A 25,895-nucleotide genomic window follows, 5' to 3' on the forward strand; every position below is an offset into this window, starting at 1 on the left:
AGAAATATGAGCAAACTCCATCCATTCAATACATACAATATTTAATGGTTTTCGGTTGCGAGTTCGTCGCATTCGTGAATTTTGATGCGATTTGGTGAAACGTTTTTGTCACCTAGCCATTCCATTGCATAAACTGGAAGCGAAAGTCCGCAGGCCACGAAATCCCCCAAACTAGTTGGAAATGGAATGGATTTGCAGTCAAACAAACATCAAATTGAAAAACTTAGCCGCAGACTTCAAGATTTGAGTGCAATAAATAAAAATCAATTGCAAATATGGATATGCATATGTGATGTTGATCGAATTGTGCACTTTTCATGGGTAGTAATTGATCTGTAGGATTTTGAAACATATTCGAAGCGATGCCCATCGATGCATAGACAAATCGCTGTTTGCCTCATGTCGAAGCCAATGTGTAATCTGACACTCGAGTTGTTTGATTTTTTTGCATACCGTCTTACGGGGCAGTGCTCTTCCTGCTTTCACCTGCTGGCACACACCTGGCCACAAACTTCTTGGCCAGCCCTCGATGATTAGCATTGATTCTGCCCATGCAACAGCAGCGGCAGCAAACCACAAGCCAACCCCAACAAGTAGTAGCATTCGCACGCGCCAATTTTCCAAGCCGCTGACTCCATCGGTTCGGATCGTCTTACCGTACCTTATGCTTGCCCCTTTCCCTTCCCCTTCCCCTTCCCCTCACCCTTACCCGTTCCCCTTAGCATTTGCGTAGGTTGATTCGAGCCGTCGGTCGGTCAGTTGCCGCATCGTCTGCCGTCTCCACTCAGGTGTTATGTAAAGTTATGAAGTTATGCCTTTGCTTTTCTTTCAGATTTTCTTCATCGCTTTTACTTCGGGCTCCCTTGTGTTTCTGTTCTGTTTCGATCGTGCATTCATCTCCAGCTGAGCCAAGAACCGTTAAGACTCTGGCTTTATTGCAACTGCAACAGAGCCGCCTGGGCCTGGGCATGGGCATGGGCTTCCCTTACCACCGTCTTACGATTTGATTGGATCCATCAGCTTATCGCTTCTTTGTTGGGCTGTCTGGCTTTGTCCGTCCATCCGATTCCGTATTCCGTATTCAGTATTCAGTGATTTGTATTGTGTTTGATGGTTTGACTTGTTGCTGCTTTCCACAGCGCTGTGGCGCATCAAGTCATCAACAGCTCTGTCTCTGTCTCTGTCTCTGGCTCCGGCTCTGGGTCTGGGTTTGGGGCCATCATCGACGGCCTAGGGCCTGCCCTGGCCGGGGCTGCATGTTTATGCTTTATGTTAATAACTTTTGTTGTTTATACTTTACGAGTGGCTTTTGCTATTGCTGTCGGACACCTTCCTTCCTTGTTGCTCTCTATCTTTCTCGCTTTCGTTGCCTGCCTGCCTGCCTTTTGTCTTTGCAACACGCAACGAACGCAGCGCAAGACCGCAACGGTTTCTGCTAATCTGAGTAGAGCCAATGCTTATGGGCTGGCCCGTATAGAGAGCCAAGGATTCACTACTACTGGCAGCCACTTGCTGCTCTGCCTCCCCCACTCTTCTCCAGGCTTTTCCGCCCCGTCTGCCACTTGTCATGGCTTTTCTTGTTTTCTCGACTGTGTGAAAAACTAGTCTCATCGCAGTCCCCACTCTCCACACAGTGGAGCCCGGCCACTGAGTGGGGCTTGCAGTGGTGAAGATCGCTTCAGTTGGTCGTGTGGTGTTTGCGTTGTCGGTCGGTTTTCGGTTGTGTTCGCGATGTGAGAGTGCGGATCGAGTGCGAACTATAAAGTGTGCAGCAGAAGAAAACACTCCCAAGGATAACCATAGTTAAGGCCCAGATATGGCCTGCCACTTGACCTACCACCCACCTGCCTGTGCGAGTTTCTGTGCCATTTGGCTTCTGTCTTGGCTGTTTGTTTTGGGCCAGGCTGCAAAAGCGGGACAAGTGCAAGGCAAGTTATAGCCGTTATAGCCATATTAGCTGACGGGATATGTTCGTAAATCTCTGTTGCAGCAACTGTGTTTGTGTGTGTGTGTGTGTGTGTGTGTGTCTCAATATCCAGTACTAATGTGTATACTCCGTCAATCGAACGAGGCTGGACAATTTAGTGGCCCAGGCCTGCGATCGCAGTTTGTCGCCCAAGTCTTTCGTTTTTCCCCCCCATCAACCCGTTTATCTCGTTGTGGCACGGTCGTTTGTGCGGCTGCTGCCGAACCCGAACCCGAGCCGAAACCGTTAAATAACCCAAATTTCAAATTTAAATGCTGCTGCGACAGCTTTTCCTCAAAAGCCAGCCAACAAATTGCCAGGAAATCGATTTGTATTGAGTAAACTATCTCAATGTGGCAACCTGTTAATTTGTTTTATGCAACAGACGGACGGACGGATGGACAGCTGACCCACATTCGGCGTAGCCATCCTGACCATTCAGGGAAGACCCGTTGACCCATTTCAGCAACCTGCTCCTGCAACCGGGCACCTTGCCTTTAAATCGGGGTGTGACCGCCCGACGGCCGACTTGAACTCAACAAGCAACTTGGGAACCCAAGTGTGTGAGAGTGCCTGTGCGAGTGTGGCAATGTTCTAATTAAAACTTAATTCTTTTGTGTTACTTGAAGTGACCGCTTGACTTTAATGGCAGCAAACGAGCGCTTTGTGCGCCAGATGATGGCTAAACTTGAATGAAGTTAATTGTTCTCGTAGGCCAACAACCAACCACCAACCACCAACAAGCAACAACAATAACAACAGCCAACAAGTGCTAAAGTGTTCAGAGCACCAATGTGAAGAATAGTGCATATGAATTACATATAATTTCTGTTCTATGAGAACAATGAGTATGACATTTATGTTGTGGGAAATGAGTTGAAGAACCGCTACGTAAAGTATTCAATCTTGAAAGTGTTTAGTGCATTCCGGAGCGGCAGAATAATCGTATGATTGGGAAACATTTGCACTCCGAATGGGGAAACGAACGCATGGATACGACAAAGGAGTAATCGGATACGTACATATCATAGAATAAAATTGATCTAAATATGAGATACGTTTATCTATAGATATTCCAACCGGAATATATATATTATCCGGCTTAAATCTGAAACGTGTGAAGTTAAGGTCTCAAATATCCATTATATATTTTGAAAATCGGTTAGGATATCTATTTATAAATTATTAAAGTGTAATTTTTCAAATTTAATGATTCCTTAAATCTATTTCAGTCAGATATTAGAAGCTCTTATTATTAAGTCCTTTTACATGATTGAATAGGTCCTAAATATTTGATATTCTATCAACATTTGACTCTTTCTCTGTTCAGATCTGAAATGAGATACATATGCGTCTAGCCATTCTAATGGAAAATTGATCTGTTGATCGAACTGAGAATGGTTTAATGTTCAGTTCATGCCTCCTTCATTGAATTGCTTTTCTTATAGAAATGTTGATCCAATTACATTGCAAATTAGTATCCCCTTGCCTATACCCACACTCATAATGAATATTCTAATAATAATAATGATATCTGCGTCTGTATGCCGATTCTGCTTGATTCATATCGTGTCTTAGTATCCAAGGGAAAACCCTCTAGCCATCGCCAGCCGTTCTCACCGAACTGAGCCAGAAACTGCAAGTAAATAATAGAAATTGCGAACTCAAATTACAACTGCAACAATAACAAGTAGGCAACAAAAAATGTAATAAGACCAAGCCGCAAATAAAACAATAAACAAGCAAAGCCTACCAGCGACAAGGGGCCAGAGATATAGACATAGACAGCGACAGCGACAACGTCTTCGGATGAAGAAGATGCTCGACTGGAGATTTCACTGCATCTGCAACTGCAGCCAACAATGATAATTTTCCGCCGTAGGAGATCTTCCGAAAAAAAAAGAAAGAAAAATAAAGCAGAGAAATGTCAGCAAGCCAGGCAGAGTCAGTCAGTCAGTAAGTCAGGCAGACAGGTAGCCCAGCCCCAGACGATGTGGATGGTGTCTTCTTGTCACTTGGTACGCATTTGGTTGGGATGCCTTTGGGTCCCAAAGTGAACAAAAAAGGCTTAATTATGTCATGAGGGTGGGAACGGCAGCAGAAAAATAATTTGCAAGAGCTGCCTGCCATCGTTTGCTGATTGCAGGCCCCAACAGCCCCACCGACAGGGAGACACGGAGACAGTTGAATGCATGTGGAAAAGTGTTGCAACTGCACATGAAAATCGCAGCGGAATGGGCCACGCGACAAACGTAGAAAGTTTTTCGGTTTGGCGCCAGTTCTTCCAATCCCCTCTGCCACCCTGCCGCCCTGGCGGCCCGCCTGGTGGCAGCCACAAGATTCGCTTCGCACGTTGCACGTCGCACCGTTATGGGCGATTTCCCAATTGTTGTTCCGTTTTTGGTTCTCAGCGGGAAAATTTTGCATGCCCAAATAAACAAAAACAACAACAACAGCGACAGCGACAGCGACAATTTGTCAATGTTGTTGTTAGTTTTACTTTTTTTTCCACAAATGCATAGCATAGCATGGCTTGGTATGGTAATCTCTAATCTTCTGACGGATTCGCTTTTGCTCCACTTTAGCGACCTCCGGCAGCTGTGCCTTTCACACGGTCGACGGTGTGTCGGCGGAAAGCGAAGGTGTCCGCTTCATCAGATTGCGCGAAGATGCCCAAGTGGGCAAGGAGATACTCCGCGTGCAGGCCTATCCCCGAGCCACGGCGGCCCTCAAGGGCGCCGATGCCAGTGGGGATCACAAGTACTTCAATCTGACCGAATACAATGCCACCACACTGGTGATTAGCCTGGCCCGTTCCCTGGAGCGTTTGGTGGATCGGGATGTGCCCAGGAATCTGCTCAAGTTCCGCATCCTCTGCGCTGGCAAACAGGACAAACTAGAGGAGGTAGGTTAACCATCCCGCAAGGTAGGATCCATGCTCAAAGTGCATTGTAATATTTCAGGGAAGCTACCTCTCAATCACCGTGTACATCGAGGACGTGAACGACAATGCACCAGAGTTTCTCAACGTGCCCTATGTGGTGGATGTGGACGAGAACACCTCAGTGGAGAGCATCGTCTTTGAGGGGGTGCAGGCCTTCGATCGGGACAAGCCCAATACCCCAAACTCCGAGGTTCACTTCAGCATGTCCACGGTGCCGGAACAACTCTCCGCCGATGGCAGTCCGTACTTTGCCCTCAAGAGCCCCCATCGACCGCTGCTCATCCTGAAGCGGGAGCTGGACTTTGACAGCGGCATCAGGCAGTTCAAGCTGCCAATATTCGCCTGGGATCGGGGCACGCCCGCCAACCAGGCCAACACCACCATCACGATCAATGTGCGCGATGTGGACGACTTGCCGCCCAAGTTCACGGAGGGCGTCTATCGCACGAAGATCAACGAGTTCTTTCCCATGACTGGCGTACCCATACGCATTCCCCTGTACTTTGCCCCACCGATAATGGCCTTCGATCAGGACTCGCTGAATGCCACCCTCGTCTATGAGATTATATCGGGAAATGAACGGCAGCTGTTTCGTGTGAATCCCCACAACGGGGTCATGTACCTGCAGAAGGAGATTGATCTGGAGGAGGAGAGTTTGCCGGGCAACACATTTGTCCTGCAGCTGGAGGCTCGACAGAAGGACAACCCCTTGAAGAAGGCACTGGCTCGGTGAGTAGAAGAAACCCCTCAAGATTTGGTACCCAGAGATGATTGATTTCGTTTCACAGCATCGAAGTGGAAGTCCTAGATCTGAATGACAATGTGCCCGAGTTCGAGGCCGATTTCTACAACATTTCGATTGTGGAGAACCTGCCAACGGGCTTCAGTGTGCTGCAAGTCAATGCCATCGATCGGGATCAGGGCGAGAACTCGGAGTTTCTGTACAATCTCGTCGAGACCAAGGAGGCGATGGGTGCCTTCCGCATTGACTCGCGAACGGGCTGGATCACTGTCCGAGATGATCGATTGCTCGATCGCGAGCAGCGCAGATCAATTCAATTGAATGTGGAGGCCCTAGAACGCAATCCGTCATACCTGGATGACAAGCACCTCAAGAAGCCAGGTCCCAGTCGAGTGCACGTGGAGATCACGCTGCTGGACACGAACGACAACACGCCCAAGTTCGAGCACGGCAATCTGTACGAGTTTAAGGTGCCCATAACTGCACCCACGGGCTATGTGATCGGACAAGTGGCGGCTAAAGATCCGGACGATGGACCCAACGGCCATCTGCTGTACGAACTGCAGCGTCCCAAGGGCAGCGGCTATATCCCCTTCCGGCTGGACAACAAGAACGGCACCATCTTTGTGGGCGGACCCCTCAGACGCGGACGCATTGCGGTGTTTGTGGAGGCCAGCGATCAGCCCACCAATCCCTCGGAGCGTCGTTTTTCTTTGGCCGTCATCACGATTGAAGTCTACGCCACGATCGACGATCAGGCCATTGATTTTGTGGGAGCACCGTATGAGTTCTGGGTGGGAGCGAGCACCCCACTGGGCACCTCAGTGGGTCAGGTGCGAACCTCTCTGATCTACGACGGCGAGGATGAGATAATGTACGATCTGCTGCACACCTATTCGGAGGGAGTGCCCTTTGCCATCGAGGAGCGATCGGGCATAATCACAGTCATCCGAGAGCTGTCGGAGTTCAAGCGAAAAGTCTACAACTTTGAGGCGGTGGCCAACTATGTAAGTCGATTGCAATCTGTATCCCTTACAACCCCTCTATATTGTAAGGATGTATCTCCATACAGCTCTTTGCCAACTCCACGAAGCCGCTGGTCATGTCACGCAGCTCTTCACCGCTCACCACAGTAGCCGCCCCTTCCCAGTCCGAGCTCAGCGATGAGGGAGTGCTCATCACCAACCTGACGATACATATTGTCAACAAGCCCGAGCAGAAGGTGCCCCTGCGACCTGTTATAGAGTGAGTAGAACGACGATCCTTTCCGCATCCAGACGTTATCCTTTTGCTTTCAGGGAGATCAATATGAATGTGATCAACTTCCATGTGGAGGAGAATGTGGTGGGAGGCATCATCGGCCAGTTGTTGTACAAGAACGGCATCAATCTGGTCAATAACGAGCTGGGCAGCTTCCGTGAGCTGCCCTCGGATGTGGCTAGTGGCAGCCGTAACATCACGATGGGCAGCCGTTTCCGGAGTCGAAACCGCAGTCGCAGCTCCAAGTCGAAGCGCCGCCTGCCGCGACGCCTGGTGGGAGACTCCAACGTGAAGCTGCGGTACATCATCGCCAATCAGCAGGAGGTGGTGAACAAGATATCCATCACGGAGGATGGCACACTGCTCACGCTGATAGGACTCGATCGGGAGCAGCAGGCCAGCTATGAGCTGACCGTGATTGTCGAGTACAGCACGGGTCTGGTCAGCGGTGCTGGGATTTACCAAGTCAATATCAAAGTGGACGATGTCAACGACAATGCCCCCAAGTTCAATGCCCTCACCTATGTGGGCCTGATCAACGAGAACTGTGCGGCGGGCACGGAGCTGTCCATGAACCATGCCATCCACATCCAGGATGCGGACGAGGGCGTCAATGCCGAGTTTCGGGTGCAGCTGCAGGGCGACTACAGTGAGGAATTCAGCATTGAGTATGTGAACGGGAGCCTCTCGGGGGCTGCTGGGAACACCAGCCAGCACAAGATGCCGCCCACAACGGGCGCCTTTAACATATTCAATCTGACGGATCAGTGGAACGACGAGTTCAAGTACCAGGAGCTGCACACCACCTTCATGCAGTCGAACTTCAAGCTGAGCAGCGGCCCCTACTTCCGCATCAGCTACACGGGCAAGCGGGGCCTGGACAGGGAGAAGCAGCAGCTGTACAATCTGAAGCTGATTGCCGCCGACAGCGGGGGCCTGTCGGGCTATGCCCACTTGACCATCCTCGTGGCGGATGTCAACGACAATGCCCCCATCTTTGAGCGCATTTCTGTGTTCAAGGACTCGCGCCTGGAGATACGCGAGTACACCACCGACATGGAGATTTACTTTGTGGAGAGCTCCAGCGGCATGGCAGCGCCCCAGGCCACTGCGGCAATGATGCTGGCCCCGCCGCCCTATCACATTCCGGGCTCCCCGCGTCTCCACATGGATCGGGAGAGGGCTGTGGCAGTCGGTGTTGTGGGTCGAGCCAAGTCGCGTCGTCGCATGGTCCGGGCCCTGACCACCAAGTGTCCCCTCTTTGCCATCTACGAGGACACGCCCATTGGGGCGAAACTGTTGCAGCTGAGTGCCAGTGACGAGGACTTTGGCAAGAATTCGCAGCTGCACTACGAGCTCCTGGGGGAGCAGGTGGAGCGCTCTCCGGGCATGCCGCTGCTGAAGGTCCAGGGTGTGCGCCACTTCACGATGGACAAGCTGAGCGGGGAGCTTTCGGTGAACTTTCCGCTGGCGGCCAACATTGAAATCTGGCTGAATCTGAGTGTCACGGACATAGACGGCCTCAAGGACACCACCTGCCTTCGCTTCACCGTCATGGACGTGAACAATCATGCGCCGACATTCAGGAAGTCCTGGTACAGCTTCGACACCGCCGAGGGCGAGTACAAGGACAGTGTCCTGGGCCAACTGACGGCCATTGACATGGACTATGGCGAGAACGCCAACATCACGTACACCCTGAGCGACCTGACGCTGCCGTTTACCATCAAGCCCGCCTCCGGAGTGCTGAAGATCAGCGGACAGCTGGATCGGGAGCTGCACGACAAGTACAGCTTCCAGGTGATAGCCACCGACAATGCACCCACGGTGCTCCAGAGGATGTCCAGCAGTGTGGACGTGGAAGTAAACGTCCTGGACATCAACGACAATCGACCCGAGTTCATTGGCTACGATGACCAGACCAAGGCCGTCAAGTACTGGCCAAATGTGGCGGACAGGACCCTCATGCTGCCCGTTTACAAGGCGTACCTGGACCGCAGCACTCAGCCGGGGACTTTTGTGAGACAAATGACGGCCATCGACAAGGATAATGTGGGCAATGGCAATGGGTTGGTGCTCTACTCCATCCGGCACCAGGAACTGCAAGCGCCACTCTTCCAGATCGACTCCCGCGATGGCACCATCACCACAGTCTCCCGGATCAACGGCTACAACGACTATGAGCATCTGAATGTGTCCGTGATTGCCTCGGACGTGGGCAGTCCCTCCCTATCCGCCACCGCAGTGGTGATTGTCAATCTGCAGGGTCAGGCCGTCACTGATCCACCAAAGTCCACGCCCAAGCCCGAGCCGCCGGCCAATGTTACCATCTTCCAGCATGCCTACTACGAAGTGAAGCTGGCCGAGAACAATGAGGCGCCGATTGAGGTAATGCGTCTGAATCTGAGTGCGGGACTCAATCCGGAGAACTATCGCTGGTCGCTGTGGCTGGAAGAGGGCCTGGACGAGACTGATGCCCATCCACCGTTCGAGTACGATGCCAAGAACATGCTCCTCTACGCCCTGAAGCCCTTCGACAGGGAGCACATATCCCGCTATCAATTGCGCATCCGGGCCGATCGCCTCAGCAGGGAGGCGCGCAATTTCGCCCGCGTATCCTACCCGGTGGTGGATGAAAGGATCGAAGGCCTGTCGCCCAACGAGTGTCGCATCCTGGTCCACATATCCGATGAGAACGACAATGCGCCCCGGTTCCGCGGCAATGGACAGCCGATCGTGGCGGTCCTGCCGCAAAGCGCCAGCTTTGGCTATCCAGTGACCCGAGTGCTGGCCACCGATGCAGATGAGGGTCTCAATTCCGAGATACGCTATCGTCTGCTGAATGAGCCCACGCGTCTCTTTGGCATCGATGAGACGACCGGCAATATACGCCTGCTGGGAGATCTGCCCCACGATGAACACCTCTATGGTTTCGATGTGAAGGCTACCGATCGCATGGGGGCCGACGATGGACGCAGCGGCATTGTCAACGTCTTTGTCTACATCATCGATGAGTCCAAGCAGGTGCGTCTGGTGGTGGCCGGCAAACCCGTGGAGGTGGAGCGTCGCATTGAGGGTCTAATGGAGGCGCTAAGCTCCGCAATTGGCAGGGATGTGCGTGTGAGACTTCTGGAGCCCCACTCGAATGCACTGGAACCAGCGTAAGTAGAACAGAAAGTCCATGTAAGAAGATTAGAATATAGTCGTATTAATTACCAAGTAAAGAGCTCGTAAATATACCGCTCTACAAATTCCTCTTAGTTCCCAAATTTAACCCGTTTTGTCAGCCTTTCATATGATGATAATCGATGATCTAAACCTCCTAACCTAACGGTTTCTTTCACAGCACCAATGCCTATATATATGCCGTTGATCCCCACACGAATTCCATTATGGAAATGGAACAGCTACAGGAGTAAGTCTTCGCTTCTCCTACTACCATTCCCTACTCCCAGCTCCCACTTGACCCACTTGTGTCAACGCTTACAAATGATCTTCTGTATTGTTGCAGCTCTTTGGCGGGGCTCCAGCTAGATGCACTGCAGCTCCAGCAGCAGAAGGTCGATGGAAGCAAGTCCATGCCGCGCATAATCGAATTGGCGGAGTTCGGACAGGCGGCGCGACCCACCCACGCCTCCGCATCCAGCTTCATGGGAGGACTGGAATTCGTGACCGTCTTGCTACTGGTTCTGATCAGCCTGGGGGCACTTTTTTCCGCCTGCTGCTACCTGTGCGTGCGCCAGAAACGGTAAAGAATGAAGGGGCTAAGGCACTACAAGTGCAACTGCAACTGCAACCGAGTGAAAGACTGCTCTTTAGTAGCCCATAGATGCATCTGATGTTAGCCATAGTATATGTAGGAGTAGCTTATGCTTAAGACCGTATAATACAATAAATCTTAAGAGGATTGCAATTTCATGTGCTTTGGTTGTTGTTGTTGCTGTTGCTGCTGTTGTTGTTCCTCTGTCGCTGCTGGCGCTGATGATAATGCTCTGATACAGCAGCATTTTCCTAATGGGGCTCTCGGTTCTCGAAGGAAACCGGCTTCGCTTAGGCCTCTCCTATCCGATTAAATTATAACGGTAAAAAACAACAAACACAACACATCAAATGGCAACAACCAAAGCTGCAACATGGGGCAATTAGATGAAGCAGAAGAAGATGATGTGGTGACAACTGCAACTCAAATGGAAAGCCATTTCTCTGAAACGTCTCTTCTCATGTGTGCTTGCAGCCGTCTCTGGTCCCAGCGCGACTTTGCTGCCTCGGATGCTGGCCTCACATACACCATAGCTGGCATCGGGGCCTCCTCCCGTGGCCAGAAGCAGCGTCGCCAGCGCCCGCAGCGGCACACACAGCGCTGCAGCAAGGGCAGCGCCGGGAGCCAGCGGCCAACGAGCGCCTTCATGCCCGAGTCGGTCTGCTCCTCGGCCCAGACCCAGTCGACGGCCACGGCAACGGAGAAACTGGAGCAACAGTTGCATCATCATCACCAGCAACAGGCTCTGGCCACGCAGCAGCAGCATCATCAGTACCTGAACGAGTAAGTGAATGGCAATGAGAGCCCGAACGGGTTTCCCATTCTATGTTCGAATCCACCATCTATCCTCATCCTCAGACAGCAGCGACAGCGCGAGTACATTGATGTGCCGCTGCCCAAGTCCATTGCCAAGGCAGCGGCGGCGGCAGCAGCAGCCGCTGGCACAGATGCCAACGTTGGGGCAGGCACAGGCAGCACACCATTTGTGCTCAAATACAATTCCTGTCAGCCAGTGAACAATCTGTGAGTGGACATAGTTGGAAATCACCTCAATCCATAACCATTCTCCTCTCATACGTGTACATGTAGAAACAACTATGAGACCTCGCTGTTCTCGCTGCACTCGACGGGACAGGACTCGGGTGTGGAGTTCCTGAGCAGCCGCGAGCTGTACGAGACCTCGCCGGACTCCTTCCAGCACAGCGGCTCGAAGCGCATCACCAATCCAGAAGTACTCTGTCCCAGACATGCCAAGGCCCACCTAGAGCTGCGACAGCAGCAACAGCAGCCCAACACGGACAGCAGGTTAGTCGTAGGTTATGCCAAATTGCCTCAGGATCATTTGATCGATCAAGTCGCTTTTGTAGTGACACCTACGAGGATTCCCTGAAGACCGATGAACCGCTGGTGGCGCACAACTGCCGCAACGGGAGCTGTGAGCACCGCCAGCACCACCATCAGCATCCCCACTATCAGAATACCCGCTTCGAGAAGCGCTCCTGTGTGCGACACTCGTTCTCCGGCGTCAAGGATGACCTGATGCAGAGCTCGCCGCAGATCTCGCTTCGTCCTCGGGGTCATGCGCTGCGCAACTCGATGAACGATCTGGAGCAGCGGCTGCACAACCTGGAGCAGTCCTTTCAACGACCCCTCGAGTTTAGCAAATCGAATTCTTTGTTCTAGTTGATACGTAAACCAAGTGCAATCTTTAGTCTACTTTAAGCTTAGCCTAGATGTCTATTCATAAGAACCAAGTGCAATAAAACGAATGAACGATCAGTTGTCGAAGTATTTGCGGAACTCCAGGCATCCAGTCCAATTGATGACCCAGCCGGGCGTAACCTCCTTGGCGTGCTCGTACCATTTGGCCACATTGGCATATCGCTTGTAGTCAAAGCCGGCCACATCGAAGGTGGACACCGTGGCCAAGAGGGCAATATCAGCTACGCTGTAGTCCCCAGCTGCATAGGTCTGTCCCTCGAGCAACGTATTGAAGATCTCGAAGGCCGATTCGATTTTCTTGTAGTGCTCCGCGTTGGGCGCCTGTTTCTGGAAGATCTGCGGGTAGTAGTAGTCGGCAAAGCTCTTGTAGAGGGTGCCCATATCGAAGTACAGACGCTGGTTGATCAGGGCCTGTTTCTGAACGTCCTTGGGAAAGAGCTTGTCATCCTTGCCGTACTTCTCCACGAGATACACCATAATGGCACGAGACTCCCACAACGAAAAACCATTGTCATCCAAGGTCGGAATCGTGTGCTGTGGATTGATCTTCAGGTATTCCGGCTTGAACTGATCCCCGGCACGGGTGTTGATGATGATTTTCTTATCGAATTCCAAGCCAATGGCCTTGGCTGTCATAAGAACAGATCGGCAGGGGGCAGATCCGGGTCTGTAGTAGAAATCCATGGCTGGGAGGTGATAGGCAGAGGCGGAGGGAGCTCTGTGCAAATAAGCAAATCACAAAAATACGAATAGTTAATCACTTTCTTTTGTGCCGAAAGTACACTGCGAATTCGATGACATAACATCCCATGATGAGCATGCAAAAAATATACAAAGTCCCAACGAACTTACGAGATATTGCTATGTACTATTGTTGCGTATTCGGGAGCTCTATTAACGTCGAGCCACGTCCAAAAACTGAATATCGCTCTACGGTTAAGCTATGTTTTATAGGCAAACACAAAGAAGATAACCAAAAAAAATAATAATAATTTTTCGCTGATGGTTCAATTAGGTTGAGGTGATAATTGACTAATATTTCGTTGGGCGATTAAACCGGTTTGACCAAAACGGAGGGCACGCAGCGAGAGACCAAATATTAAAGGAAAAAATAACTTTAAAAGTACTGGTATTTGTAAAAACGAATTATCTCCATATCATCGCAATAAAACATGCCTAAACACTGAAATGTTGTCAAGTGTTTTTTTCCCAATACCGTTTGACGTTAATTATTTTTGTGGCCTTCTTCGTTATCTGGGAATCTTCTCTACTTACATTATATCATTTCACTCGTAGCACTATCTTATCGGCAGTTTATGAGTATGCCCCATTAAAATTGTTTGAGGTTGTGTACCTTTCGCAATTTCATAAGAGAGTTCAATCGCGCTTATCACATTCGAGAAGAGAAGTCAATGACTTAGTAGTCGCAAAGTAAGAACACACATTTGTGGGTACTCTTTATTAATAGCTCAATTTAAATGCATTACTTTTTCAAGATTTCAGTCAAATACAATTTCTTGTAGTACAAACAGCCCTCCCAGTTCTCCTCCCATCCGGGAATAACCTTCTTCGCATTCTCATACCATCTGACCACATTCGGGAACTTTCTGAAGTCATATTCCGAGATCTCGAAGGTGGAGACGGTGGCCAGGAGAGCAAAATCAGCGAGGGTCAGCTTGTTCAATGCGGCATACAGCTGTCCCTCCAGTAGGGTATTGAACAGCTCAAAGGCCGCATCGATCTTCTTGAAATTTTCGGGATCTGCCGGCTTCTGGACATCCTCAAACAATTGCGGATAGTAGTAGTACACATAGCTCTGATAGAGCGTACCCAAATCGAAGAATAGGCGTTGATTGACCACAGCCTTTTGCTGGGGATCATTGGGGTACAGCGAATCGTCCTTCCCGTACTTCTCTGCCAGGTAAACGAGTATGGCCCTCGACTCCCACACCGCAAGGTCACCATCCACCAGAGTTGGAATCGTGTGCTGAGGATTGATCTTCACGAATTCCGGTTTCAGATGATCGCCAGCATCCAGGTCAACCTTCTTTTTGTTCAGCTCCAAACCCAATGCCTTGGCCGTCATGAGAATGGAACGGCAGGGTGCCGAGTACAGCATGTAGTAAAAGTCCATTATGAAGGTCTATAAGAATTTACAATTTCAGAACATTAGCACGGAAAATAATGTACGACTTAGGAATATTCTTTCAAGGGGAACTATGGAAAAGAATTTTGATGTTTAGCTTTTTCCACTTTACTTTTTGCACGCGTTTGCTATTCTTCTTTATTGGCGATTTCCTGCTGGCTCTATCTCACAAATCAAACTGTAAAACGGCCGGCAAATGCTTAAGCTTTTATGAGCAGATGAAAAAGAGCCCTTTTACAATTTAAGAGAGAGAGAGAAATGCACAGAACGCCCTAAGAGAATTAAATTGCTCTTCACCCACCAACAACCCACACAATAAAATGCCGTTCTCAATAGTTTTTCATTGTTTTGTTGTTTTGCATTCAAAGAAATGAACACTCATTTAATGTGAATAAATTATTGCAATTTGCAAATGGATACACGCCAATTTGGAATTGTTTTGTAACGTGAATAAATATTAGATCAAATATATTTATGTGTATAAAAACACTCGAATATCAGGCAGGTGCTAACTTAATCAAAGTATTTCTTGAACTCCAGGCAGCCGGCCCAGTTCTCCTCCCAGCCGGGGGTGACCTTCTTGGCGTTCTCGTACCACTTGTTCACATTGGCGTACTTCTTGATGTCGAATTTGGCCACCTCGAAGGTGGATACAGTGGCCACCAGAGCAATGTCGGCGACGGTGAGGGAGTCGCCGGCAGCATACTCCTGACCCTCCAGGAAGGTGTTCAGGAACTCGAAGGCAGTCTCGATCTTCTTGAATGCCTCGGGATCAGCGGGGGCCTTGGCGAACACCTGGGGATAGTAGTAGTTGGCGAAGCTCTGGTACAGCGTTCCCATATCGAAGTACAGACGCTGGTTGATCACGGCGCGCTTCTTGGGGCACTTGGGGTACAGAGAATCGGTTTTGCCGTACTTCTCCACCAGATAGACTTGAATGGCGCGCGACTCCCACAGGGCGAAACCGTTGTCCACCAGAGTGGGGATTGTGTGCTGGGGATTGATCTTCACGAACTCGGGCTTCAGATGCTCTCCGGCCTGCAGATTGAGCAGCTTCTTGTTCAGCTCAACACCGACGGCCTTGGCGGTCATGATCACAGAGCGGCAGGGCGAGGAGCCGGGCAAGTAGTAAAAATCAGCCATTTTGTACTGAAGAGAAATCACACAGAACAGAACAGGTCAGAATAGAACAGAACAGCAAAGATATTCATCAATTATAGTAGACACGCTCTATAATTTCAGTTCTCAGACAAAGGCAGACATTAATTGGCCGGCGATTATAAGAATTCACTTGATAAATTACTCCCATGATGATGTCATAAATAGCTAGCTCCTACCAAAGACTATACAATACCACTCCACTTGTATAGTCTTTGCTCCTACGCTTCCTTCGTTTGGGTACTTTTTTTCATATTTCTTTTGCACACTGTTCCTTATTTTTTTGCCACACTAAAACACACACACACACAGGGGGAGAGGATGGAAACTTACAGTTGTTTGTTTGTTGGAAATCTCGCGAAGCACACTGTACCAAATTTGAAAAACTTATGAGCAGACTACGGAGTGGCAGTGGGCTTTTATAGTCTCCGAGAGCAAGCCGGCAAACCAGCGACCCAGTGGCTGGTCGGTCGGGGGGAGTCACGTCACTGCACTATGGTACGAACGACCACTTTTGTTGGTCAAAATGAATAACTCCCGAACGGAACAAGAATTTTTTATTTAGTTTTTTTGTATTGGATATATGTATATATATATAATCAATAAGAAGTGGATTTAAGAAAAAATGGGTGTAGCACCGACTTTTTTTTTAATAATTCATACTTAAATTATTAGTTATAGTGAAAAAGAAGTATTAAGCATATTTTATTTTAAAAAACAGCGTTGCACGCATAACAAAATTTTTGACTTAAATAAAAATAAAATTCTTGCTATATACATTTAAAAAAGAATTTATTAATCTCCGACACACAAAAGGTTTCAGGGTGGGACTAGGTAGGACCCACTTTGTACACCTGTACAAAAATTAGTTTTCATTAAAAGTTGGCACATGTTGAAGGCCTCAATTTAACCTTCAATTACGAAGACATCACAACTACTAGATACAGTTCAAAACTCAAAACACGTAGTAAAAACCCGACTGATTAAGATTCATCAAAAAAATTTAATCTGGTCTTGGCGTTTTTTAATTTTTGAGAGATTTAAAATGGTTATTAATATGGCACTTTATCACTTCAAGTGCTTTACGATAAAAACAGATGGGGTTGCACAGCTCTTTTTGTAATGCAGAGTGATCAAAACCAAGTTCTAGTTTTGACTTTTAAAAATTAGGTTTTTGGTCAACAAAAGTGGTCGTTCGGACCATAGTGCACTGTAAAGAGAAACAGCCGCGAGTTGTTTTTCGTGTCCGCTATGTAGTGCTCTTATATACACCCATACACACCCATGCACACACATACATACATTTATTGGATGAATGTGTAATGCTAGCAGAGTGAATAAAAAGCGCTTGATATACAAGGTGCCTGTGCATGTAGGCGTGGCTGCCTCCTCTGGTCTGGCCTGCAGCTGCCACAGAAAGCTGCAACTTTCTAATGATTCCGTAGCGGAACGTTGCTATTGCTCTTTTTTTTCGCGTCTCTCTTCTCTTAAAATTCCATTTCGTGTTTTTGTTTTTTTTTTTGTCTCGCTCATTTATTATTATTCAGTTGTTGGGGCACATTTTTTTAGCAAACATCTGTGTTCTGTGTAGATCCGAACAGAAGTTCTTTGGTAATCGAGCAACAAATGCGAATTTCACTTAAAAATAAACACATTTATCGAGTGCACAATATGTGAAAAACAAAAGCGGAGAAAGACGAAACCCGAGGCAAACAACAAACGCGATAAGAGCCCATATGCCGGCCGGCTGGCAAACACTACACTCGTATCTGACAGCCGCCACAGCAACAGTTGGCAGAAATTCCCAAGTAAAGTGGTGTGATACTTTTGCTGTGCCTACTGTACTTTTCCAAGCACAAATCCGTTTGTACATACATATGTACATATGTATATCTGTATGTATGGGCCGCATAAATAAATCATGCTAAAATACCCAAAGTTTAGCCAAACTGCAACCTTGATATTGAATCGAGTGTGACTCATTGAATTAGTTAGTAACCCACATTGGGTAGTCGAAACTAAAAGTCATTCCGAATACGTAGTTTCTTATCGATTGTTACTCAGCCGGAAAGTCTAAAGAACTGGGCCGGTTAGTCATTTTTATACCCAAAGGACATGCGAATTTCAAATTAGTGAACAATATTGGTCTATAATTATCATGTTAATATATTAATGGCCACAACAGAATAACAAAGATGTTCTCTTTATTTCATTCCTCAACGTATAGTGCTTTGACGACCTTAGCTTGTCCGCAGCTATAGTACATGATTACATTTAGATAAAATAAAGTGTTCCTTAGATAAATCATCCCAATATCTGCTCTACTCCTGTAGAGGTTACTATAATTAGGCAATAGGTTGGTGGCCACATTAATGATATATTCAGGATGTTCCTACTTATCACCTACTTCCATTAAATCAAAGCTACGTGCAATGATAAGTTTTCTTTAAACAAATTATAACAATGACAATGACAATTTTGTCAACTAATAGGGTACATATACTTCGGATTTCATAATATTTTGTACACCTCTAGACTATTCCCCGATAACTTGTAGGGGGTGGGTGGGCGCCCGCTATGTCCACAGCTATTCCTCTTATCAGGAAAATCAGCCATCAGCATGACCAGCCAAAAAAATTCAATAACAAAACATGAAAGAGCCTACTAGTTCGTGGGGGACAGACACGTCACTCGGCGATTGAGTGCGGCAAACAAAATACTCTTAATAGCGTTCCAGAAACATCCGACTCTTAGTTGTGAAATCGAAAAAGGTACTCGTGTGTACACCTTCTATATACCCAGTATGCTACGAGTATATGTATTTATGTTCTCACATATACATACGTATGTATGTAGGTATATGGTATAGAAGGTAAAACCCCTAGAACTTACTCATTTGCATAGAATTTGGAAATACACTGAATCATGGGAAATAAAAAAACATAAACAATGGAAGTTCGCCAATAACTGGTTTTTGGTTGATTCAAGAAAGAGCCGGCCAAAATTGTAGCGTAAAATGTAGAGAAAGGTCACAGCAAACCAAGAGAACCAGTTGGACAGCATTCGAATAGGTATGCGTCACAGGTCCCCCTCTGGTTCCCCAAACAAAAAAGGAAAGAAACAAACCTAAACTAAAGAGTCTCACTGCCGAAAGAGATACAGAAATAAAGAGAATTCATCTTTGGAAGAGAAACGATGGAAGCCTAAAAAGCTTTAGATAGTACAAGTTCAGTGTATATTAACATAGGGAGAGGAATATCATTAAATCCGGGTGCTTTACTGTTTGATCTTCGTAGTTACTTAGAATTAGCTCTACTAGGGCATAGATAAGGTCTTTATGGTATTCCTACAGTCATTAATAGACAATAGATTATTAATCCTTGTGGGGATACATGGATAAAAAGTATATAGTCCCGAAAAAAAATTCCCTTGGAGACATAAATACCCATTTGTGTGTGCCCCAAAAGCTTTCCCCGAAAAAACCAAACAATAATTCATGCTCACCATGACAAGCACTTTTCCATACAAACATCGGTTACTTCCACATACATACAATATCAAACAAATGAAATCAGTAATATTGTACTATATATATAGATGGTTCTGCCTGTCCCAAGTCAGTATACTTTTTCCCCTCCAGCGAGCAACACAGCTAACAATCTCATTTCTCAACATGGATTTCTATTATTTGCCCGGTGGAAGTGGTTGCCGTACTGTCATCATGACGGCCAAGGCTCTGGGAGTGGAGTTGAACAAGAAGCTCTTGAACACCATGGCGGGAGAGCAACTGACTCCCGAATTCATTAAGATCAACCCCCAGCACACCATTCCCACTCTGGTGGACAACGGATTCGCCATTTGGGAGTCGCGTGCCATCGCCACCTACCTGGTGGAGAAGTACGGAAAGGACGACTCCCTCTACCCCAAGGACCCCCAACAACGTGCTGTAGTGAACCAGCGTCTCTATTTCGATTTGAGCAGCCTATATGACGCCTTTGCCAAGTACTACTACCCAATTTTCCGCACTGGAAAGCCCGGCGACGCTGAGGCATGGAAGAAGGTAGAAACCTCCTTTGAATTCCTCAACACCTTCCTGGAGGGACAGACTTACGTGGCTGGCAGCCAGCTAACCGTGGCTGACATTGCCATCCTGTCGACTGTCTCCACATTCGATATAGCTGAATTCGATTTGAAGAAGTACCCGAATGTGGCCAAGTGGTACGCAAATGCCCAGAAGGTGACTCCCGGCTGGGAGGAGAACTGGGAAGGTCTCCAGCAGCTGAAGAAGATGATCGAGGACATGAAGGCCAAGGCAAAGGAAAACTAAAATTAATTCTATAATTATATTTTATTATATTATATTATATTATATTATTATATATTATAATTATTATATTAAAAAGTACCTAAGTTCTCATGTACCTACATGCATTATTGGTTTATATTTGGGTCATCGTAGAGTGGGCTCTGATCTTTTCCCGAAAGATGGCTTTTTACTATATGGATTTTGATTATTTTCACAACTTTACCATACGCTGTAACTGACCCAAAACATCAAACACCCTTGAAGACTCATCGTTCGAGTGGAACGCGATCAGATAAAGATAAATAGTGCGATTGGAAAAATGTTTACAAAGTTACTGATTGGAAAAATTTGATAGTAGGCTATCACCATCAATCGTAATGGCAAAACGAGGGGGAAGATTGTGAGTTGTTGCTACGGCCGCAACTCTACATTTACACCCATTGCAAGACAAAGAGTGTGCAATGGTGAATGAAGTACATACATACCCAATGGTGCTAGAATATGTGCTAACATTTTCGATTGTTCTGAAAAGGACATAAAGAAAAGGATACAGACAAAAATTTAGCATGAAGAAAATTCTCGTTCTAGAAGGACAAACTGGTACAGTAGTGATTGGTCTTGAGATGCAAAGTGGTTTTCAGTTGTCAAGATTGAAAAGTCTGAACATTTGTCCTTAAATCCTTCTTGTATGTGTAGAAGAAACACTTTAGCCAGTTAACTAATGTGATTCCATTATGGGATTATTATTAATAAATTTTTTCTTAAGAGTTCACAGCTAGGCAAGATTATAAAAAAATACCATCGCAAAGCAATGTATGTATGTTTGTTGCTAATGGTCATAAATAAAACATTTTTAATCATAAATGATATACAAATGTACACCGCAATCTTAATATATGTAAATGTAAACATATATAATCTCAATACAATTTGGTATAAAAGGGACTTGCTCTGACAGCAAAAATTCAGTTGAATTTCTTTCTCTCTCGAGTAAAACCGTACAATCGCGATTCCTAATATGGATCTCTACTACATGCCTAGCCCCGGGGCCAGTCGCGCTGTTATCATGACAGCCAAAGCTGTCGGCGTGGAATTCAACAAGAAAGTCGTCGTGAATGCCTTTGAGGGGGACCACTTGAAGCCGGACTTCGTGAAAATCAATCCACAGCACACCGTTCCCACCCTCGTAGACAACGGATTCGTCCTTTGGGAATCGCGTGCCATTCTCATTTATCTGGCTGAGAAGTACGGCAAGGATGACTCCCTCTACCCCAAGGATCCTCAAAAGCGTGCTGTAGTGAACCAGCGTCTGTTCTTCGATTTGGCCACCCTTTATGACGCCATTTCCAGCTACTACTACCCGGCCTTTAAAACTGGAAAGTTTGGGCCCCCTGAGGCGTGGAAGAAGATCGAAAATGGATTTGAGTTGCTCAACACCTTCCTGGAGGATCAGGAATACGTGGCTGGCAGCAACCTAACCATTGCGGACATTTCCATTCTGGCTACCATCTCCACGATCGAAGTGGTGGACTTCGACTTGAAGAAGTATCCGAATGTGGCCAGGTGGTACGCAAACGCAAAGAAGGTGACCCCCGGCTGGGATGAGACCTCGCCAGGCCTCCAAATTATGAAAGAATTACTTCAGCCAAAGAAGGCCTAAGAAAAACTCTAATTGTTAGTTAGAATTGTGTTTGTATTTAATAAATACATTAACTACTGTTTGTAGTTATCTAATAACCGTATTTTTCAATTGAACCTCTGGGGGAATATGGATAAAGAATCCGTTTGGAATCTTGAGTATCTTTCAGAAAAGGAGCGACCATGAGAATGGCGATAGTCTGGCTGTTTTCGCCCAGGCCACCTTGGGCGGAGTCTTAAAAAGATATCTTTCTAAATTAGACACACATGAAACATACACATAAAATGTATTGTTTATTTGCCTCTACAATTTTGATAAGAAAGTTTCAGAGTGTCAGCTCTCGGTCATTCAACCTTGGAGTGGCTGATAAACCAATCCGATAACAACAACATTGTTCACTTATACATTTTGGTTGCTAATTGCCGCAAATGTACCATGTTTATACATCAATGACCAACAAATTTCCACAGCAATCTCAAACAAGTTAATATAGATAGATTTGTCACTTTTTGGTACATATTTATACTCGGTTTTGATGACGATAGAGACCTCATTGTGAGCAGATATAAATTTTATCTCAATCAATACTAGAGACGTCATATTTACGTAGCTCCTTCTGTACTATACAACCCTGGAAAAGTTTGCCAGCTTATTACTAATCTGAAGTACGATTATTCTAATATTCAACTGGTAATATGAATGAATGTCACATCAAAATGTATATTGCCAAATGAACTCAAAAATGTTTATATGTACCAAATGTATTTGATAATGAATTCAAATCTCAATTGTGATTTCAAACAATGACCATCATTTTTTGCTAAAAGTCAAAACAAAAAACGTAGATAATTTCAGATGGGTTTAGCTATATAACTGAGTGCTGCGGCGGTTTTCACATTAGTTCACTTTCAGTCAGTAGCAAAAAAGGTAGTTTATTCGCGAGCATCAGCATGGACCTCTACTACTTGCCTAGTCCCGGACCCAGTCGGGCCGTTCTCATGACAGCCAAGGCTGTGGGTGTGTCCTTGAACAAAAAGCTTCTGAACATCAAATTGGGAGAGAACCTGACGCCGGAGTTCTTGAAAATAAACCCACAGCACACTATACCCACACTCGTTGACAACGGCTTCGTCCTTTGGGAGTCGCGTGCCATCCTCATTTATCTGGTTGAGCAGTACGGCAAGGATGACTCCCTCTACCCCAAGGATCCTCAAAAGCAGGCTTTGATCAACCAGCGACTCTATTTCGATATGAACACCATGTACGACGCCTTTGCCAGCTACTACTACCCCATTTTCCGAACTGGCAATTACGGCGACGCTGCAGCTTGGGCGAAAGTGGAAAATGCTTTCACGCTTCTCAACACCTTCCTGGAGGGTCAGGAATATGTGGCTGGAAGCCAGCTAACCATCGCGGACATTTCCATTCTGGCTACCATCTCCACGATCGAGCTGGTGGACTTCGATCTAAAGAAGTATCCGAATGTGGCCAGATGGTACGCAAACGCGAAGAAGGTGACTCCGGGCTGGGAGGAAACCGTGGAAGGCTTATACTCAAGGAAACACATCTTTGATGAAAAGAAACCGGAATTCAAGTGAAATGACAAGCTTTTCTTATGCTTTTAGATTATTTTATTTGTATTAAATAAATTAAAAAATTAGAAAATGTGAAACGAAATATTTTAACTATATATTTTTACATCTTAACATTCTTGATTAGGTTTAATAAGATATAAAGTCCTTGTCTCTCAACAAATATTTACCAGTGACTCGAGCAAAATGGGGTTGCTTGCAGGCCACTAGTTTGTATTGAATGTTTTACCTAATTTAATCTATTTTTGGACACTAATCGATATGAAGCCAACGGTACGACATGATATGAAGCCAGTACTAATTTTGATTACTCATGCTCTCCATATGTTCCTATCGATTTCTATGATTCTGACGTCAGGTTGTGAAATAATATTCCCCATTCTCCCCTTCTGCTTACTATTATTTTTGTATACTTTAAATGTACTCGTAATTACACTTGGAGAGGGTACGAGAATGTACTACGTTCTTACCTGGTCATTAGCCGAGGACCTATAATTATGCACAATCATTATAATCGCCCTTCTGGAAGGGGAATACTCTTTTGTTAATCGCATACCATATAAATGGTGGCATAACGAATCTTTGGATCACTAGAAAAAGACGCCTTAACTTTGAAAACATTTAGGGGTAAAAAAAAAGGAAATAACACTTTCGGAGTGTTTGAAAAAAAACTCTCATTTATGGATACGCTGAGATAAGAGACAGAAAAGACTCGATCAAATCTGTTTTTGCTCAACTCGCTCAAGCAGAGACCTCTTGCACCTCTCTTTTGTTACAGTTTTTCACTCAGCATTTTGTCGCGAGCCAAAGAAAAAAGTGTCTTTAGCGTATGTATTAGGGCTTATAGGTTTGGTGCATATATCAACGATCACTTGCCTCACTATAGGCCCTTAAATTTAATTGAATTTAGAATGGGTATAACCTCCATTATCATCACATCTCTTCTTGATCATATTTGTTCAGTTTCCAGAAAATTTGCGAATGTATTAAAATATAAATATCACAAAACAATAACCCAATAGATGCGGAAAACATAAATAAATAAACATAAACCCAAAAAAAATCTTCACTCAGACACTTTTTTGGTTCTGCTCATCAACTGATCGTAGAGACACGATCGTGCGTCGGCTCAACCGAAAGCACAACCGAAGAGAGAAAAAGTGTTCTGCTCAGTGAGAGACCGTGTATGCGTGGTCTTTTTCTGTCAGACAGCAAAGGGGAAAAATGGCATATGGTATATACATATGTACATACATAGATACCGTACATTAAAATAAGCTGGAGGCACAACAGAAGACAGAAATCGCAAAGAAAACGAAGAGAGCCCCCAATCTCATATTTTTGTCAAAACATAATGATGGTCTCTCTGCGTTTGGCTCATGATGACGTCGCGGTAGCCGAACGCTAGACCCGAAGTCCCTGGGACCCAGTTCTGTTAATATTAAATAAAAATTAAATTATTTAAAAACAAATGTCAGAGCTAGTACTTGTAAACTACAATGAGGCAGGAATAAATTATCTATCCATTAGCCACTTAATGTCCATACCAAAGCAAATACTTAATTGCAATCAAATGTTATCATCCCAACGTATAAAATGTGGCAAGTGCGAGTATGCCGATCGATATGATTTCGGGTGCCTCGGACCTTAGCTATAAAAGCTAGTCGTTTGATTTTAAACGTTCAGTAGCAGAACAGTTTCTGGAGGTCACACAAGCGGCACGTTCTTCATCATGGATTTCTACTACCACCCGGGCTCGGCTCCTTGTCGTTCCGTCATGATGACGGCCAAGGCGCTGGGAGTTGACCTTAACCTGAAGTTTGTCAATGTGCTGGAGGGGGAGCAGCTGAAGCCGGAGTTTGTACAGCTGAACCCCCAGCACACAATTCCCACCCTCGTGGACAATGGATTCATAATTTGGGAGTCGCGAGCCATCATGATTTACCTGGTGGAGAAGTACGGCAAGGACGACCACTCCCTCTATCCCGCAGATCCCCAGAAGCGGGCTGTGATCAACCAACGCCTCTACTTCGACATGGGCAGCATGTTCGAAAGCTTCTATCAGGCTATCTTTCCGCAGATACGTGACAAGACGCCAGCAAATCCAGAGGCAATGCTGAAAGTGGATAAGGCCTTTGGGCTGTTGAACACCTTCCTGGAGGAGGATGATTTTGTTGCTGGAGCTAGCCTGACTGTCGCCGACATCGCCATTCTGTCCTCTGTGTCGACATTCGAGGTGGTTGACTATGACATCAGCCAATATCCGAATGTGGCCAAGTGGTACGAGAAGGCCAAGGAGGTGACCCCAGGCTGGGAGGAAAACTGGGAGGGTGTAGTGCTGCTCAAAAAGTTCATGCAGTCCAATCGCCAGTAAGAGTGATATGCAGAAATGATCATACTGTCAAATATACTTACATATATATTCTCTGATATACTCGTTATAATTATTTCCGCTTCTGTAATACAATTATATATATGTAATTACATATGTAATGGGTTGGGATAGGTCGGGATATTTGACCTTTCAAGAGCGTAGTATTTTGATATTAGCATTTAGTTTTGCAAAATTCCGTTATTGAACCTTCTGAACTCTCTAAACGTTCTCTAAAAAACTCTCGCTGCAATCAGTATGGTTCCCCACGACAAAGAGTGCACACCGA

At 46.2% G+C, this 25,895-nt stretch overlaps 7 protein-coding genes across 9 annotated transcripts; 4 read left to right on the forward strand and 3 right to left on the reverse strand.

The window, feature by feature from the left end:
* Positions 1-1,816: 1,816 nt before the first annotated feature.
* On the forward strand, positions 1,817-12,355 carry LOC6598609 (cadherin-89D). The gene is made up of 12 exons (XM_002023818.2): positions 1,817-1,928; positions 4,552-4,871; positions 4,930-5,639; positions 5,699-6,659; positions 6,725-6,897; positions 6,951-10,073; positions 10,259-10,327; positions 10,424-10,660; positions 11,147-11,455; positions 11,531-11,695; positions 11,762-11,977; positions 12,040-12,355. The coding sequence occupies exons 1-12, from the start codon at positions 1,817-1,819 to the stop codon at positions 12,353-12,355; spliced, it is 6,711 nt and encodes a 2,236-aa protein (XP_002023854.2).
* A 51-nt stretch (positions 12,356-12,406) lies between these two features.
* On the reverse strand, positions 12,407-13,773 carry LOC6598610 (glutathione S-transferase 1-1). Of its 2 annotated transcripts, none has more exons than XM_026994298.1 (2): positions 13,749-13,773; positions 12,407-13,112 (listed from the first exon to the last, which is right to left on the reverse strand). In XM_026994298.1, the coding sequence occupies exon 2, from the start codon at positions 13,076-13,078 to the stop codon at positions 12,449-12,451; it is 630 nt and encodes a 209-aa protein (XP_026850099.1). In that variant the 5' UTR covers positions 13,079-13,112; positions 13,749-13,773; the 3' UTR covers positions 12,407-12,448. The 2 variants fall into 2 exon arrangements, with proteins under 2 accessions (XP_026850099.1, XP_002023855.1); XM_002023819.2 differs by lacking the exon at positions 13,749-13,773 and adding an exon at positions 13,247-13,297.
* A 38-nt stretch (positions 13,774-13,811) lies between these two features.
* On the reverse strand, positions 13,812-23,759 carry LOC6598611 (glutathione S-transferase 1-1). 2 transcript variants are annotated; one of them, XM_026984470.1, is made up of 2 exons: positions 23,706-23,759; positions 13,812-14,537 (listed from the first exon to the last, which is right to left on the reverse strand). In XM_026984470.1, exons 1-2 carry the CDS (start codon positions 23,742-23,744, stop codon positions 13,878-13,880), a joined length of 699 nt encoding a protein of 232 aa, XP_026840271.1. In that variant the 5' UTR covers positions 23,745-23,759; the 3' UTR covers positions 13,812-13,877. The 2 variants fall into 2 exon arrangements, with proteins under 2 accessions (XP_026840271.1, XP_002023856.1); XM_002023820.2 differs by lacking the exon at positions 23,706-23,759 and adding an exon at positions 14,653-14,709.
* Positions 14,968-16,092, reverse strand: LOC6598612 (glutathione S-transferase 1-1). Its single transcript, XM_002023821.2, has 2 exons — positions 16,032-16,092; positions 14,968-15,689 (listed from the first exon to the last, which is right to left on the reverse strand). Exon 2 carries the CDS (start codon positions 15,681-15,683, stop codon positions 15,054-15,056), a length of 630 nt encoding a protein of 209 aa, XP_002023857.1. The 5' UTR covers positions 15,684-15,689; positions 16,032-16,092; the 3' UTR covers positions 14,968-15,053.
* On the forward strand, positions 19,348-21,746 carry LOC6598613 (glutathione S-transferase D7). Its single transcript, XM_002023822.2, has 2 exons — positions 19,348-19,989; positions 21,002-21,746. Exons 1-2 carry the CDS (start codon positions 19,372-19,374, stop codon positions 21,662-21,664), a joined length of 1,281 nt encoding a protein of 426 aa, XP_002023858.2. The 5' UTR covers positions 19,348-19,371; the 3' UTR covers positions 21,665-21,746.
* On the forward strand, positions 22,574-23,301 carry LOC6598615 (glutathione S-transferase D4). The gene has a single exon (XM_002023824.2). It carries the CDS (start codon positions 22,594-22,596, stop codon positions 23,239-23,241), a length of 648 nt encoding a protein of 215 aa, XP_002023860.1. The 5' UTR covers positions 22,574-22,593; the 3' UTR covers positions 23,242-23,301.
* Positions 23,760-24,967: 1,208 nt separating the features above from the next.
* On the forward strand, positions 24,968-25,665 carry LOC6598616 (glutathione S-transferase 1-1). Its single transcript, XM_002023825.2, has one exon. It carries the CDS (start codon positions 24,968-24,970, stop codon positions 25,607-25,609), a length of 642 nt encoding a protein of 213 aa, XP_002023861.1. The 3' UTR covers positions 25,610-25,665.
* Positions 25,666-25,895: the final 230 nt, after the last annotated feature.

The sequence above is a fragment of the Drosophila persimilis genome, unplaced genomic scaffold (genome assembly GCF_003286085.1).
Source record: "Drosophila persimilis strain 14011-0111.01,24,50 unplaced genomic scaffold, DperRS2 tig00000000-arrow-pilon, whole genome shotgun sequence".
NCBI lineage: Eukaryota > Metazoa > Arthropoda > Insecta > Diptera > Drosophilidae > Drosophila > Drosophila persimilis.